The following is a 16,956-nucleotide window of genomic DNA, read 5'->3' as shown; positions in this document are numbered from 1 at the left end:
TTAAATTACAGGCAAATGTATTTCTGTCTGTATGACTTCATTGGTGATCATCTCTTTAAGTTTTACCAGATTTTTCCATACCCTAGGGAGAAATGATGATTTGGAATATAGGCCTTCCAGAGAAATCCAATATATTGATTGGTATCTTAGATTTATCTGACTAATTTGATAAATTGATAATGCTGTTGTTGCTTTTGAGTTATCCTCACTTTTGGGTGTTATAGGATCCTTGCCATTGAATTGGACATTAGCCAGTGAAAAAGAGATTTTTTTGTTTAGGTTATCTGCTCGTAGATTGTTGAATCTAGGTAACTTTCTTTATGCATTTATATTACCTAGGTGAGTGCATTTTAAAACATAGATTGACCCATACCTAATGTGTTGGTATAACTTTTGGGCTGTGTATATGGTTAGATTTTGATAGGTTTTAGTTTCATTATCTTTAGATAGCAACTCATTTAAATATGAACTCATCTATTCAAAAACTTCAGCTAGAGTAGTATTTCTGAGTATATTGGGATTACTTGGAGAGATGTAAAAAGACCATGTCACTTTGGAAGAATGAACTGTACCCCTCCACCCCTTTGAGATTTGCAGGGTGCAGTATTTTCTAAAGATGCTAAGAGGTCTTGCAGAAGCCTTTTAAAACTTTTTACTTAGTATTTTTCGGTTTTAGTTGGCCATCTTCCCCTCCCCCACTTCCACAGTCTCCCTTACCCCCCTGTTACCTGTTTATTTTGCTTTGTCTAGCACATTGCATAGAATTAACATTGCCTATAATTAACATTTTGCGAGAAAAGCTGAATTGGGGCCACTTACCCATTTAGTCTGCTCTTAAGGAGAAAAGGGCAATGTGGAAATAAGTTAGTATTAACACACATAAAAGTAGCAGCTCATAGAGTTGTAGGAGTGCAACAAATGTATTCATTAATGGTGGAATCAGAAAGGAAAGAAAAAAGAAGGGACTTCCCTGGCAGTCCAGTGGTTAAGACACCACTCAGGGGGCACGGGTTCCATCCCTGGTGGGGGAACTAAGATCCTGCATGCCTTGCAGCCTGGTCAAAAAAAAAAAAGAAAGAAAGAAAAGATCTCAGTGGGTTAACCTGTTGGTTTTTATTGGGTTTGTTAGAAATGTTGATGACATGACTTCCAGTCATTATCAAGTGGTATATCAGTAGATAGTACACATTTGGCATCTACTTATATCTATAGCTATGTACTAGAGTTTTTGTTTGTTTTTTTACCTAGAGAAATAATTGGCCTAAGTTGTGAAGGTTTGTAAGGTGGAAGGAGTAGATATACACTGTCTCATTTAAAGTTGTCATTAGTCTTTCATTCTTATTTCCTGTTTCCATATCTTCATATTTCCATTGTCAGGTCAATTTAGCCAGTAGACATTGCCCATTTTCGTCAATAGACATTTAAGCTTCTTCTTGACTGTGTATTAGTACAAAGATGAACGCTGTATATATACCATGCACTCAGGGAACTTACAGGTATCACTCAGATGCTTGGCCACACTTTTCTCATCTTTTAACTGCTGATTTGACTGTCACGATACTTGTAGACATTTGAATATTTAGTGGAGATGAATCTTTTATATTTGTTTTCTTTTTCTCCCTAGTCAAGTCATCATGTTTCTCCTACTTATTAAAAGAAGTTAAGTATAGTTAGCGGTTACTAAAGATGTGGTATTTTGCATGACAGGCTTGAAAGAAAATCTCCTTCTATCTGCTTCTTTCTTACTTGGGGCACTACACTCAAAGTGGAAATCTGAATCTTCTCCAAATCTGAGTGTTGCTGTTAGCCATGTCTCTTAAAGGACTAAACATGCCAGCAAGTGAGAACTGAGTTGAAATATGGTTTGCTTTATCTTAGGCTTTCATTTTTTTTTTTTTTTTAAACAAAATTTTCATCTCATTTGTCTTAGACTTTTTTTTTTAACAAAATTCTCAAATCTTATTTATTAGCTCCTGATCTGTTTGGGTTAAGACTTTTTAAATTACCTTTTGATTAATGAATGAGCATTAAGTTTCTGTTTGAGAACGTGGGCTTGGTATACTTTCTTTGGTCATTGGGTATCAAGAAAGTTGTTAATTCTCTGAAAGATGATTTTTTTTTAGTAGTTTTAAGATCATTACATATTTATGATCATATATTTGTTGAATATAATAGAAAATTACCCTCTCTTTCCTTATACAGAAATAAGGACTAGTCATAAAGTTGTCTACTACAAGTGTTTGAGTCTCTGCTATGTCTATGTAACTGTCTTCTGTACGAGTAATACTTACATAAACATGCTCTTTGTCCTAAAGGTACCCACAATTGAGAAGGAGCTAAAAATTTTCATATGGACAAATATTTAATGATTTAGCTAGATATAATACTGAATCTAGTTTAAAGGAATTGGGGAAGAAGATAGTAATAGTCTTGTGTCCCTCTGTACTTGTGTTCTAGAGGGCTCATGACCAAAAGGAGGTTTAGATGATTTTTAGAGTACGTTTTATAAAATCTTTAATTCTATGTGACTTGAGACACCACAATTTGTGTGTGTATCCCCAGTATGTTTAGAGCTTTTTAAAAATCAAATGATACAATTCATTTTTATTCAGCTCCTTTTCTAAGTTTTTGTGTCACATATCAACACCCAGTGATTTTCTTTTTATATTTTCTGTACCCTCATTTAAGAAGTTTGGGGTTTAGCAAGAGACAGTGGACTAAATAATTTGAACTATTTACTTGCCTTTTTTTCGCATAGTTTTGTTTTTTAGGGTTTCAGGGAATAGAACTGTGATACCTAATCTGTGTTAGAGTTATAATTTTATCATCATGTTTGTATATAACTGATTCATATACCCTATTGAATTTGATCCTCCTCACTGAAAAGTGGATTGGCTAGATAGATGTCCAGTTTACAGATAGGAATAGGAAGGCCTAGGGAGTTGAGTGAATTGTAAAGCGACATTGAAGAGCCAGCACTAAATGTGATCCTTAATCTGGGATTGACTTCTCATTACGTGTGTTGATTCCTACTGAAGGTGATGGTTTTACAGTATTTACTAGATGCCTTTAAAGAACCAAAGTGCCTAACTAACAGATAGCTAGGGAATAGACGAGAGAAGGGGCAACATGAGAGATACTTTCATTACATGAGTTGAAAGAGAGCAGTGGTAATAAAACAGCTTTCATTTATTGAGCGCTGTTCTAAGTGCCTGTGTGTATTCATGTATTATTCCATTTAATCCCTACAACAGTCCTATCAGATGAGTACTATTATTCCCCGTGTTGCAGGTGAGGAAATTGGGGGTTAAGTAAAGTTGCCCAAGATCACATAACTGGTGAGTGGCCAACTGGGGTAGGAATTCTGGCAGTCTGATTCCAGAATATACTCAATAGCTGTACTAGGCTGCTTCCCTGTATAGCAGTATGAGATTATGCCATGTTACACCTCCTTAGAATTTGAAGGAATAGTGTATACGTCAGTGAATTCTAAAGTCTCCAGGTTGAGAGAATTTAGCAAACTAAATAATTTTGAATACTGGCAGTTGACTTATTAAATGGTAAGGTTCTACTCCCTGTGGGAGCAGTTTGTGCAAATATTGTCTATTTTTTATCTAAATGTTTCTTATATAAGAAAATGACATGTTTTGAGTTTATATATAACTGTAGATGAAGAGGAAGTAAGGTTAAATGATTGTCCCAAAATTCAGCCACTTTGGGTTGTTAAGGACATGCTTTAAACAGGTATTTCCATTTATTTCCAATTGAATGAATATTTAGTTACATTCAAAGATGTAGTTTTTGCATTTATTCAAAACTTAATTTTTTGCATTCATTTATGTATTTGTTTATAAGGTAAGTTAGTGATGTAGGGAATAGTTGTTTTTAAATACTGTGCTTAATGTTAATAGCCTCTGTAGAGTATATTTGTGGAATTGACTTTAGCACATTTAAAAGGAACCAAGTATAAAGGCAAGAATCAAACTTTTTAGGTAATCAGTTTGTAGCTACAGGTTGGCAGCAAGAGTGATTTTTAAAAATCAACCAAATTCAAGAGTTAATATTTAGACAAAAGTTAGGTTAGATTGTGTGATTTCTTTCCAGCAGGAAAAACTTCAGGAAATAATTATGAAGAAAAGAACTTCTGAGGTGCCCACATGAAGATGTACACTTTTGTTTTCATATCCTAATAAAATTGGGCTGATTTACATTTTGTATAACTAATTTGCTGTAGCACTGATAGGATTGCTTTTATTACTGTACCTTTTTTTATAATTCAAATATCTAGAGTGATCAATGAATCATGCTTGTTTTTATCTAACATTAGACATTTTCTAAACTGGGATGCTAAGAATGACTGAGCGGATTGTGTGGTGCTCCCTAGTTTGTTTTTTGTTTTTTGTTTTTTTTATAATAACCCTTTTTTCCCCCTACCCTTAGACTGCCCTTCCCGTCTTCCCTCTCCCCACCGGTAACCACTAGTTTTTGTTTTGTTTTTGTTTTGTTTTTGTTTTGTTTTAATTAATTAATTAATTTATTTATTTATTTTGGCTGTGTTGGGTCTTCGTTTCTGTGCGAGGGCTTTCTCTAGTTGCGGCGAGCGGGGGCCACTCTTCATTGCGGTGCGCGGGCCTCTCACTATCGCGGCCTCTCTTGTTGCGGAGCACAGGCTCCAGATGCGGAGGCTCAGTAATTGTGGCTCACGGGCCTAGTTGCTCTGCGGCATGTGGGATCTTCCCAGACCAGGGCTCGAACCCGTGTCCCCTGCATTGGCAGGCAGATTCTCAACTACTGTGCCACCAGGGAAGCCCTGCTTCCTAGTTTTTACTCATTTTTAATTTTCTTCAAATGGGTGATTCTTAGAATTTTCAAGAGATTCTTCTTGATTTAACTTTTATCATTAAAAGAAGAGAAATAGAAACATATCACACAAATCGTTGGCCACTTTGAATAAAGCGTATCAAGTTGTATATCTGAGTTACTTTTTAAAGGTGCCAGAGTGTCCATTAAATTTAGATGTTTAATATTTTAGGCAATTTAGCTTACATCTCACATATATGTCTTTCACCCTTAACCATTCTTTCTCTGTCTCCTAACAACTGAAATGCTTAATTACAGCACTTAATATATTTGCCAAAGTAGCTTAAATGGAAGTTTATGAAGCTCTACAAGGTTATTGTAATTTTATAACATGCTTCACAATAAGCTTAGTATGAGCTACCACTTTGTAGCTTTAAGAATGATCTGGCTTGTGGAATTTGTTGTGGCATTACTGTAGCAACTATGTTAAGAATTTGTCCCTGTAACCATTTTGAACCAACATCCTGTTTTCATTGAATTTAAGATGTCATCATTGATGAGACACTCCATTATATTAGGTGCCCTGCGTGAGAAAAAACAAATGAGAAGTCTACGAATAAAGCTGGGATGCCAAAGGGCTATTCCCTCCGTGTGAAGCAAGAAGTAAATCTGCTATGGAAAAAAGGACAGCAAAGTAACTTGAATGTCTCAACTTTGTTTATTGGGCAGAAGGAGGGAAAAATCACTTCTGAGGATTTAAACCACACGCCAATTCTCTCATAAGCTTGCAGCCTATATTCCCATTATCAGTGTGGTGTTAAAACAAGTAAATAAATAACTTAGAAATTTTTAATGGTCTCAGGTTGATGGTGCTGCCAAGTGACTGGCTGAAGTCAACACAAATCCTCTGAAAGAATTCAACTTCAGTCAGATGGGTTGACACATGCATCTCCATATTAGGTGTATCCTAGAATTAATGAAAAATGGAAATCATAACATTTCCACAAAATAGATTCCTCAGGCTTTGGGAAACAGACCAAATTCTTGTAATAGCTTTTCATAAAAACATAGTATTTTGCGTATTTATATTTTTGTTCTTTGGTTTCATGTTAATAACATCACAGTTTTGCTTTAGAATTATCTATTTACTTTTAGAATATTCGGTTGTACATAATTTAAGAATCTTGCCAATTTTCGTCAGGTTAAACAAGCTTAACTAGTTGTTACCCCTCAGAATTTACAGAGATACAGAGGGAGAATTTAGCTTTTTATTTGACATTAAATCTCATTATATAACCGATACCATGAGTTCTAGTCTAAAGGCAAATTTTTGAGATGTTTTAAAATTTGAAGTGTGGGAAGAAGAACAATTGAGAGAACTTTGTCAAATTCTGTTCTTTAATGATTTTCAAATATTGTTTGCTGTGTCATTGCCTGGTCTAGTAAACATTTGTTATATGTAAGCTCTTTTGTGCTTTGGTTTTGGATGGGCTTTGATCACTGTGTGTCTTATGAAGTAGAGTACTTTAATTTGAAATTACATTTATTTGTACAGTCATTTGTACTGCTATCGTGTGGAAATGCTCTGTTGCATGATGGAGATTTTTACCCCCTTTTTAAATGTTTTTAATTCTTTTTTTAAGATTTAGCAGAGAATTCTTTTAATTTACATGTTTAGTTTTAAAGACATCATTCCAGAAAGTTTGAAAAGTAGAATGAAAAATAAATAACCCATATTCCATCTCCCTAATGTAACTATTATCATTTTTGGTAAATTTTATTCCAAATTTTATTGTATGTACATCTGTGTTTAAAAATTTTAATCGTAGTGTACACACAATTTTGATTATGACTTTTTTCTCTTAACATGGAGTCAGAAGCATTTTTCATGTTGCCACAAAGTCTTTGTAGCCATAGTTTTGATATTTGCTTAATGTGGAATTTCTTTTTTTTTTTTTTCTTTTAATTGGAGTATAGTTGATTTACAATATTGTGTTAGTTTCAGGTGTACAGCAAAGTGATTCGGTTATACATATATATGTGTGTATCTATATTCTTTTTTTGGATTCTTTCTCATAGTTTATTACAAGATACTGAATATAGTTCCCTGTGCTATACAGTAAATCCTTATTGTTTATCTATTTTATGTATGGTAGAGTGCATCTGTTAATCCCATACTGCCAGTTTATCCCTCCCCCCACAGTCTTTAATTCTTATGAGAAAATACTTTGATTCATTTTTCTCTTAAGTTTTCAAATTTCAGGTTCTCCATTTAGATTAGAAGTCTAGGTTTTGGACATGTTATTAGCTTTTGATTTTATATGCAGACCATTTTAATAGCAGGCCATTTCTCTCTGTTGCCCACCATGCTTCTCCCCATAATTACTTAGTTCTTAAAAGAATTCAAAGATATTTGCTATTAGCCTAAAGCAGAATTGTGAGGGTGTATCTGTTGAGGGGAGAAGGGGAAAAAGCCTAGTTCTCATTCTGTTAGTTTGAGTTGTAGAGGCTTGTCACTGCTTTGTTTTCAAATTCTGTCCTTTGTTTTTTTAAACTTATTTGACCTGTATTTCAGATTCTAGTCACACTTCTAGTCAAGTTCTTGTTCAGTGATGTTTAAACAGTTTATTGAATGTTTTGTGGAACAAAAAGGCTTTTTTGTTTTTTTCATCCATTAGTACCATACTACTTCATTTTAATGATAATTTAGCCTGGTTTTGCTTCATGAGTTGACTTTCACAAGTAATAAACGTCAGTGTTCAAGTGTTTTCTACCTTTAGTAGGCTTTATATATTCCTGTTGACCAATATGCTTATTTCTTTTTTGTTGTTCCTATTTCTCAGATTGTTCATTTAATTTAAAACTGTTGAATAACTGGTTACCTTGTTCCAGTACCTATGATTGTTTTGTATAATTTTATCTCCCTTCATGTTTTCCTTAAATTCGTTCATATTAAGATTAAAGTTATGATGTGAGATTATACTAATATATGTGAACATTGCGTCAGAATCCTTTGGAAATTTGTTAATCTTCATGATTTTTATTCATACTAAGTAGTGAAGATTGATTCATAGATTTGGATAACAGTTATTGGTAGATGAGTTTAAGCCCCCAAATTAATATATTCTTTCCTCAGATATGCATGTGTGTATGTGCTTTATTAAGTTTTTCTTTATAAGAGAGAGCATAGATGATTTGAGTTAGAAAAGTCTGTTTTTTATGTATTTGTTTAAAGTCACTGAATTATAAGTACCTTTGAGCTAGAAGTTTTAAAAAGACCAGATGGCTATGAAAATTATTTAATCAGATATTAAAAATCAAAGGTGAGAAACGCTGAAAAAATTTTTTTGCCTTGCTCCGAAGAAGAGAGAAAAACATGGGTGTTGAGTTAAAATTAAAAGGAAATTAATATTCTTAAATTTTAAGTTACAAATAACATAATAGTCTAAACTTTTAAATGTATTTGTTAAAATAATTATGACAATACATATAAATAATGACATAAGTATTAAAGTAGATCATTAAAAAAAATACTTCATTCATTCAACAAGCACTTACTAAGCATACTATTCATGTAGTATAGTATTCACTGGGTTTTAATCCTAAATTGTACATATTAGTTTTAATAACCAGATAGATTCTTAAAATCCTATTAGGTGCTTTGGTCTTATATAGTAATCTTTTTTTACTTTTGTTCTAGATGCCTGGAATGATGTCTTCAGTAATGCCTGGAATGATGATGTCTCATATGTCTCAGGCTTCCATGCAGCCTGCCTTACCGGTAATCTTGTGAAAGTAACTGTTTTCTGTGATGTTTTGATTTCTTTTGTCTATAAGGTAACATATTTATTTTGTAGGCAATGATGTTAGCTTTTTAAGTGCCTCCCAAGTACTACACGATGGGAATTACATGGACTTTTATTTTTAGTTTCTTGAATCCAGGCATTTACATTTTTTCCTATATTTATATTATAATTGTTGTACATCCTTAGTTATTAAATTAATTCTACATTAAACAAGTCTAGAATTCTAAAAAGCATAATTTGTTAGCCAGAAGCATTTTATTGCTCTTGTAGCATTCTAATCTTAAAGAGCAGACATTTGCTTTACCGTATACTAATTAAAAATTGATAGAATGTGATTTAATACTAGATCCTAAATTTAGAAATCAGAAGATTTCATTTGAAATCCACATTTCATGAGACTTAAGCTGTGGCACATTACTTAGAAAATCTTTGATTACTCTTATCACCCTTATTGGGTGGTATAGCAATATAGAAATCATGATATTCAAATTAGCATGACTTATTTATTAGTTAGTTATAATGAACAGATGTGGCATACTCCACTGGGGTAGGTTTGCAGTGTCGTATCCAAAACCCCTAGGGCCAGATACATTTCAAAATTTTTTTTATATTATAAAGTAATACATTGCATATAGTATATAATAATTATGTAAAAATTTCCCACGGGATCTTGGGCCGTGCACTTTAATTTCTAACACAATATTTCTAAAGCAGAACTTAAAGATACTCATTCTCATGTGGGATAAATAAGACTGTAAACAGTTCATGTCATTCAGGATAGGTTTTGCCACTGATGAGTTTTGGTGCCAAACTTAAAAAAAAAAAAAAAACAGCTTGTTTTTCAGAGGTTTTTGGATCTTAGAATTGTGGGTAAAGGGTTGTGGATCTTTATATAACTGATAATTACATAAATAGAGCACTTAAGATTAAAGTGCTTCAGTAGGCCCAGATTACTGCAATTTTTATTTTTATTTTTTATTTTTTTTACAATTTATAACAAGCTCAGGGAACTGAGATCACTAAAACTTAACCAAGAATCTTTGAGTCAGCGGCTAGAGAATTGATACATAGAGGGGACTGATTGACTATGCTTTAAGAGAATCGTATATAAAATACGGTTTAAGCAAGGTGAATGTTACTAATTTCATTTTTATTTTTACAGCCAGGAGTAAATAATATGGATGTAGCAGCAGGTATGTATACCATTTATAGTGATATATATTAGACTTAATTTGGACAGTAGCAACCGTATTATAGTGAGGAATAAAACAGTGTCTCTTGGGCACTATAATCAGCTCCTGATTTTTTATTTTTATTTAAGCAATGGAAAATGGAAATCCATAAGAAATGATCATAATTTTAGATTAGGAGTTCTGAGACCAGATTTGGTCTTCAGATATACTTTGGCCCACGTGATGTTTTTAAATTTTATAATTAGTTGCTAACATTTAAAGTCTGCAGGCTTAAAGATTGAATTTATCATTCTATACAAAAATTGAATTTATCTTGAAAAGTTGGATGATCTGAACTTTTATTATTTACAATGGTCTTTCTCAACACAGTAGATACTAAAAGAATATTTGAATGGAAAATTCTGGTTGAGTCCATATTTGTACTCAGCAAACATTGTGGAATGGATAGCAACTCTATACTTCAGATATCGAGCGTGTGCTCTCAGCCTTCTGGACTACTTCAGTCATTTTTCTGGTACCTGCTTGGTCCTTATAGTCATTGCAGTTTGTAAGCCCTGTGATAATATTTTTTTTTCAGCTGGTTACCAATAAGTGTTTATTATGACTAGTGTGACTTTAACATATAATAATGCTTCAGTTATACAAGAGTAAGTAATGTTCCATGTAATTTAGTATTCCAGATGGTGAACTTTGTCCCATGATTATGCCAAAACATTTTTTCTTTTGAACATTATGGGTCGAAATATGTTTAAAATGCACTATGTGCTTTCCTGGAGGTTTATATGGGCCATAATTGATCTTTTTAAGATGTTTCACAGATTTCATTATTTAAGCTGTAATGTTGTTCTGATATATCAATACCTTAGAATAGTATTTTAGCCTATTTAGATATTTAGAGGTGATTACTATTACCCTAAATAATCCTGGAAAATTACCTTAAAGTTTTTTTAGTTACTTTTAAATGCTTTGACTCTATTATTGATGTTCCATACTAGCTTTTTTTTTGATTGCTCTCAGTATATATGTACTTAGTTTTGTTTCCTTTTTACAGTCTCTTGGTTTTTTTTACATATAGTTTTAAGCTACTAGTTTCCTAAGTTAAAGATTATTCATATGAACTTTGTGACTAATAGGGATTTCCCCTTATGTCTTAAGATGGCTTTGATAGTAGTTTAGGACAGTACCATCTAATAGAACTTTCTGTAAGTGTAGAAATGTTCTGTAATCTGTAATGTTGTATACTGTAAACACAGCCACATGTAATTATTGTAATTATTGAAATGTGGCTAGTGCAAAGGAGGAACTGAATTTTAAATTTTTGTTTAATCTTAATTAATTTAGATGTTAGTTTAAACAGGGATATGTGGTGGCTAAAGGATTCTGTATTGTACAGCACATGTTTGGAACCTAGATAATTAAACTTGTTAGAAATCTAAAGCATAGAATCAGAGTTCTGACACATTACTGTACTTCAGCAGTATAGCAGAGAAACAGAAATTAGTTAAGATAAACACCTATTTAGCAAGAAAAGGAGAAACAAAAGGCAAGGGTGTGAATACTTCTCAGACAGCTCGCAAGTGAGTTTGCAGATTGAAAGTTCAAAGTGCCAACTTAATTCTGAAAGTGCTTTGCACTATCGATGTTTTTCTTGTGGGAAAGAGAGCAAATACATAGGTGATATGGGACAGTCTTAGGATATTTAGTGTGATGGGATGAGGAGGAAAAAATAGTATGAATATATATTTTAACACTGTTAACTCAAGGAGAGCATGATTTATCACATTGTAATACTGTTCCAAAAAATTTTTTTTTTAGGTACAACATCCGGTGCAGTAAGTACCTTTAGAATATATTTATTTCATTATACTTCTTTAGCCTACTACGTTGATGCTTATTTCTGTTTTGAAGATTATCTACTAAGTTGAACCCTTTTCCTTTATTTTCTATGCCAAAGGTTGAAAATTTGTTTGAATGATTTATTTTAAAATCTAATTTTTGTGGGACTTAATCAGAGATATGGGAATCACCAAGGTTTTGTGTTTTTTTTTTTTTTAATTCCTTAAAGCTTAGTGAAGAGTTTATGTGTGTAATCTCATTTCATCAAAACAGTAGTCCTGAGAGGTAGCTGTTATTCTCATATGGTTGAGAAAATGCAGAAATCTGTGAATTAATTTTTAAGTATGTTAGTATTTTAAATTTGGGGTGAAAGACTTTTAATTGTGACCTGTATTTAAATATTTTAAACTTTTATCTTTTGCTTTAAAATTGAATGGTTATAAAATATCCATTTGGTATTCTTCCATTATGAGTGTCTTTTTTTGTTTTTGACTAATAATAGCTTCATGTTTTTCCTGCTTAGTTAAATAATATGGGCTCACTGGGAGGAAAATGAAGCAGACTTAAGTTAAAAAGAAGAAAGTAAATTACCCTAAGTTTTTCTACCAGGAGGGAACCACCATGATTAATATTTTGGTAGTGTCAGTTGTCTGTCAAACTATTTTTTTTTCTCACTTAATTGAAATATCTTTTTTGTCATATATTAAATTCTCACATATTCTGACATCCATTTCTGGGTTTTCTTTTCCACTCTATTTCTAATTCAATATTACACCTTTTTCTGATTAGAGTAGATTTAATATTTAATAAGACAAGTCTTTCATGGTTTCTCTTTTCATTATGTTCTTTGCTATTTTCAGATATTAGCATATGAATTTCCCTGTCCCCCACCAAAAGCAGTCTTTAAATACACACACAGACATGCTCAAAAGGCAAAAATTTTGTTTTTATCTGGGATTAATTTATTTCTTTCCATTTTAAGAGAACTGACATATTTATACTTTTCAAGTAAACTTTCCCATCCAAAAATATTGTGTATTTATTTGAAAACTTGCTGTTGTTTTATTCTTTTTTGGTTTCAGGTACACAAATTTCAGTTACTTGTGCTTTTCAGGCTTTGGTCATTATTATTGATCCATGGCGGTTCCCTCATTTTTTTTCCTTTATTCTTCCCATTATTCTTTTTCCCTTTACTCCAGTCCACCCTCCCCAGTAGGTGCTTACTTCGATATATGTCCTAAGACACGTATATATTGGGAAAAGCTTATGAAATTTTTTTGTGTAGCTTTTTTTTGTGTTTTTTTTCTTTTTTTCTTGATCTTCATCCTTATTTTATAATTGGCATACAGTATTATTATTAGTATCAGGTGTATAATGCAATGGTTCAGTATTTGTATACATTACAAAATGCTTACCAAAAATAAGTAGTTAACCCATCACCACACATAGTAACAAAATTTTGTGTGCATGTGTGTGAGGAGGACTTTACTCTTCAAAGATGTAATACAGTATTACTAACTATAGTCACCATGCTGTACATTTTATCCCTCATGACCTACTTATTTTATAGCTAATAGTTTGTAGATTTTGACCCTCTTCACCCATTTCTCCCACACTCCCAAACCATCCTCCCCTATGGCAATCATCAGTCTGTTCTCTGTTTCTATGAACTTGGTTCTTTTGTTTCGTTTTTGAGAATCTACATGTAAGTGAGATCATACAATACTTGTCTTTCTCTCTCTGGCTTATTTCACTTAGCATAATGCCTTCAAGGTCCATCCGTGCTGTTGCAAATGGCAAGATTTCATTCATTCTTTTTTTATGGCTGAATAGTTTTCCTTGTGTGTATGTGCATTTTATATATATCTTCTTTATCTATTCATTCATCCATGTACACTTAGGTTATTTCCATATCTTAGCTATTAAAAATGATGCTTCAATGAACTTTTTATAGGAACTTACATACTGTTTTCCATAGTGGCTATACAATTTACATTCCCACCAACAGTGTAGGAGGGTTCCAATTTCTACACATCCTTGCCAACATTTGTTATTTCTTGGTTTTTTGATAATGGCCATCCTGACAAGTGTGAGGTGAAGTCTCATTATGGTTCTGATTTACGTTTCTCTGATGATCAGTGATGTTGAGTATCTTTTTATATACCTGTTGGCCATTTGTATGTCTTTTTGCCCATTCTTTAATTGGATTATTTGTGGTATTTTGCTGTTGATTTGTAGGAGTTTCTTATATATTGTGGATATTAACCCCTTATCAGATATATGGTTTGCAAATATTTTCTTCCATTCCAGAGGTTATATTTTCACTCTGTTTACTGTGTGGAAGCTTTTCAGTTTGATGTAGTCCCACTTGCTTTCTATTCCTAAACATGAGGAACTAGTTCAGAATTACTTTAACTTCCTTTTAGACTCCCTTATAATGAGTGGTGGTTTAAGGATAGCAAAACATGGTTCTAACCAGAACTCTAATGAACATTCTGTGTAATTCAGGCTATGAATATGTACCTGGCAAGAGAAATTCCTGTGTATTTAATCTGTGGTCAAGCAGATGCAAGAGAGCCACTTCCCTAGGTTTCCTCTGCTGTCCTCGCCATTCTTTTTGCCTTCTGGAGTCAAAAATTCAGGTATTAGTTGCCTTGACATTTATTAGAAGAAATTGACTGTTTGGATCTCTCTAATCAGTCATTCTGACAGGCTTTCTAAACAGAAATAGCTTTTTCTGCATAGCACCTGCTGCCAGTGCTCTGCAGGTTGAGGTGCTTACTACAGGCCTACCTCAGTTATTGGCTCAGTTCCACACCACTGCAATAAAGTGAATGTCAGTCACGAATTTTTTGGTTTCCCAGTGCATATTAAAGTTATGTTTACACTACACTGTAGTCTATTAAGTGTGCAATAGCATTATGTCTAAAAAAGCAATGTATATACCTTAATTTAAAAATACTTTATTGTGAGAAAATGCTAACCAACCATCTGAGCCTTTAGCGAGTCATAATCTAAAGATTACTGATTACAGATCACTATAACAAATATGATAATGAAGAAGTTTGAAATATTGTAACGGTAACCAAAACGTAGCACAGAGGCACAAAATGAGCAAATGCTGTTGGAAAAGTGGCGCTAATAGACTTGCTCCACAGAGTGTTTCCACAAACATTCAGTTTTTTTAAAAGGCAATAATCTGCGAAACACAATAAAGCTAAGTGCGATAATACCATGTAAATGTGTAAAGTTGCCAGATTACAGCAAATTCAAGTTTTGCTTTTTGGAGATTTCTGGAATTTTTAAAATATTTTCAATCTGTGGTTGGTTGAATCCACTGATATGGAGGGCCAACTGCTGTAGTTCGGTCTTCTTTTAAGTCTGTTTTATGATAGAGTTTTAAATGGTCTCCATTAAAGGCTTGTGCATTCTTCATTCTGTTAGATTACAGATACTGTATAAGATTTGGAGCCATTTTGAATTTGTTGTGCTTTATGTTATCATTTTTCTATGTGCTTATCCAGCAGGCTTGCTGAACTCTTGTTGCTTAGTGAGTTTTCTGTGTAATACTACTACCCTCAAATGACAGTTTTGGCTCCTTCTCTTCTGGTCCTCATATTTGTGTCTACTATTATTGTTTCAGGCAGAACCTCTAGTGCTGTGGTGAGTGGTAGCAGTGGTAAACTGGCATCTTGTCTTCTTTCCTCTCCTAAAGGGAATAAGTTTAAAATTTCTCCATTAAATATGATGTTTACTATAGTTTTTTGGTATGCAATCTGTGTTAAGTTGAAGCTTTCTTCTATTCCCGGTTTGCTAATAGTATTCAATATGTACTTATTTTTTAAATTCTTCAATGTTTTTTTCCATGTCAACTAAGATGATCATATGATATTTCTTTTCTACTCTGTTAATGTGAAAGTACATGGATAAGTTTTCTGACATTGCCATCTTTACATCACTAACATGCACCCTAGTTATTCATTATGTGTATTTAGCGGTATGTATATGTGCATACACGTGTGTTTAATTTCTTCTGAATTTAGTTTGCTAGTATCTTTTCTAGGTTGCTTGTTTCTGGAGAATAATCTCTCTTTTCTGGTCCTTAGAACAACTTAATAAATAACTTATTTCTTAATGCTTGATAGAACACAACTAAAAACTGACCGGACCTAACACTTTTTGTTTTTAATTAAAGTATAGTTGCTGTATAATAATATATAAGTTACAGGTGTGCAATATAGTGATTTACAATTTTTAAAATTTATACTCCATTTATAGTTATTGTAAAATATTGGCTATATTCCCCATATTGTACAATATATCTTTGTAGTTTATTTTATATGAAACAGTTTGTACCTCTTAATCCCCTACACCTGTATTGACCTGCACCCTTTCCCTCTCCCCGTTGGTAACCACCAGTTTGTTCTCTGTATCTGTGAGTCTTCTTCTTCTTTGTTATATTCACTAGTTGTATTTTTTAGATTCCACACGTAAGTGATATCATACAGTATTTGTCTTTCTCTGTCTTTCTTGATTACTTACTCCCTTGCTCTTTTTCTAGCATCTTGAGTCCTTAGCTCACTGGTTTTCAGACATCCTTAACTGTGCTGCTTAAGTTTTTTGTTTTTTTTTTAATAAACTTATTTATGTATGTATGGCTCTGTTGGGTCTTTGTTGCTGCGTGCAGGCTTTCTCTAGTTGCGGCGAGCAGGGGCTCCTCTTCGTTGCGGTGCGTGGGCTTCTCATTGCGGTGGCTTCTCTTGCTGAGGAGCACAGGCTCTAGGTGCACGGGCTTCAGTAGTTGTGGCACACAGGCTTAGTAGTTGTGGCGCACGGGCTTAGTTGCTCTGTGGCATGTGGGATCTTCTTGGACCAGGGATCGAACCTGTGTCCCCTGCATTGCTAGGCGGATTCTTAACCACTGCTCCACCAGGGAAGTCCCAACAGGCAGATTCTTAACCATGGCGCCCCCAGGGAAGTCCCTTAAGTTTTGACATAAAGAATTTTTGTTGTCATTCAGCTCTCAATATCTTGTTTTCTTTTTTCCTCATTTGATTTCTTTTTTTATTAGGTATTAAGTGGTTGGTTTTTTTGGTTTCCAGATGTCAGATTTTTTTTTTTTCCCGAATTGAATTTTTTTTTTTTTTTTTAGAGAAATTTTAGATTGAGTGCAAAGTAGAGAGTTCCCAATACCCCCTATCCCACATACATACAGCATTCCCTTCTATCAACATTTCTCCCCAGAGTGGTACATTTACTACAGTTGATGAACATACATTGACACATCATTATCACCCAAAGTCCAGTTTGCATTAGTGTTC

General features: G+C 33.3%; 1 protein-coding gene across 10 annotated transcripts in view; it reads left to right on the top strand.

Annotated features, from left to right (window-relative positions):
* The window catches only part of PRPF40A (pre-mRNA processing factor 40 homolog A), a 54,120-nt gene that overhangs the window by 5,900 nt on the left and 31,264 nt on the right, over window positions 1–16,956 (top strand). For 9 of the 10 annotated variants that reach the window (XM_082464972.1, XM_082464971.1, XM_082464970.1 and 6 more), the window contains exons 3-5: window positions 8,501–8,581; window positions 9,769–9,799; window positions 11,615–11,631. In XM_082464972.1, the coding sequence (XP_082321098.1) occupies window positions 8,501–8,581; window positions 9,769–9,799; window positions 11,615–11,631 (129 nt within the window). Of the gene's footprint in view, window positions 1–6,879; window positions 6,920–8,500; window positions 8,582–9,768; window positions 9,800–11,614; window positions 11,632–16,956 lie in introns of all 10 variants that reach the window. The other variant, XM_082464964.1, reaches the window with a different exon arrangement.

This window comes from Balaenoptera physalus, assembly GCF_965194825.1.
Source record: "Balaenoptera physalus genome assembly, chromosome: 6".
Taxonomy (NCBI): domain Eukaryota; kingdom Metazoa; phylum Chordata; class Mammalia; order Artiodactyla; family Balaenopteridae; genus Balaenoptera; species Balaenoptera physalus.
Note: the sequence above shows the minus strand (reverse complement) of the source record. Positions and strands in the feature narration are given on the sequence as shown.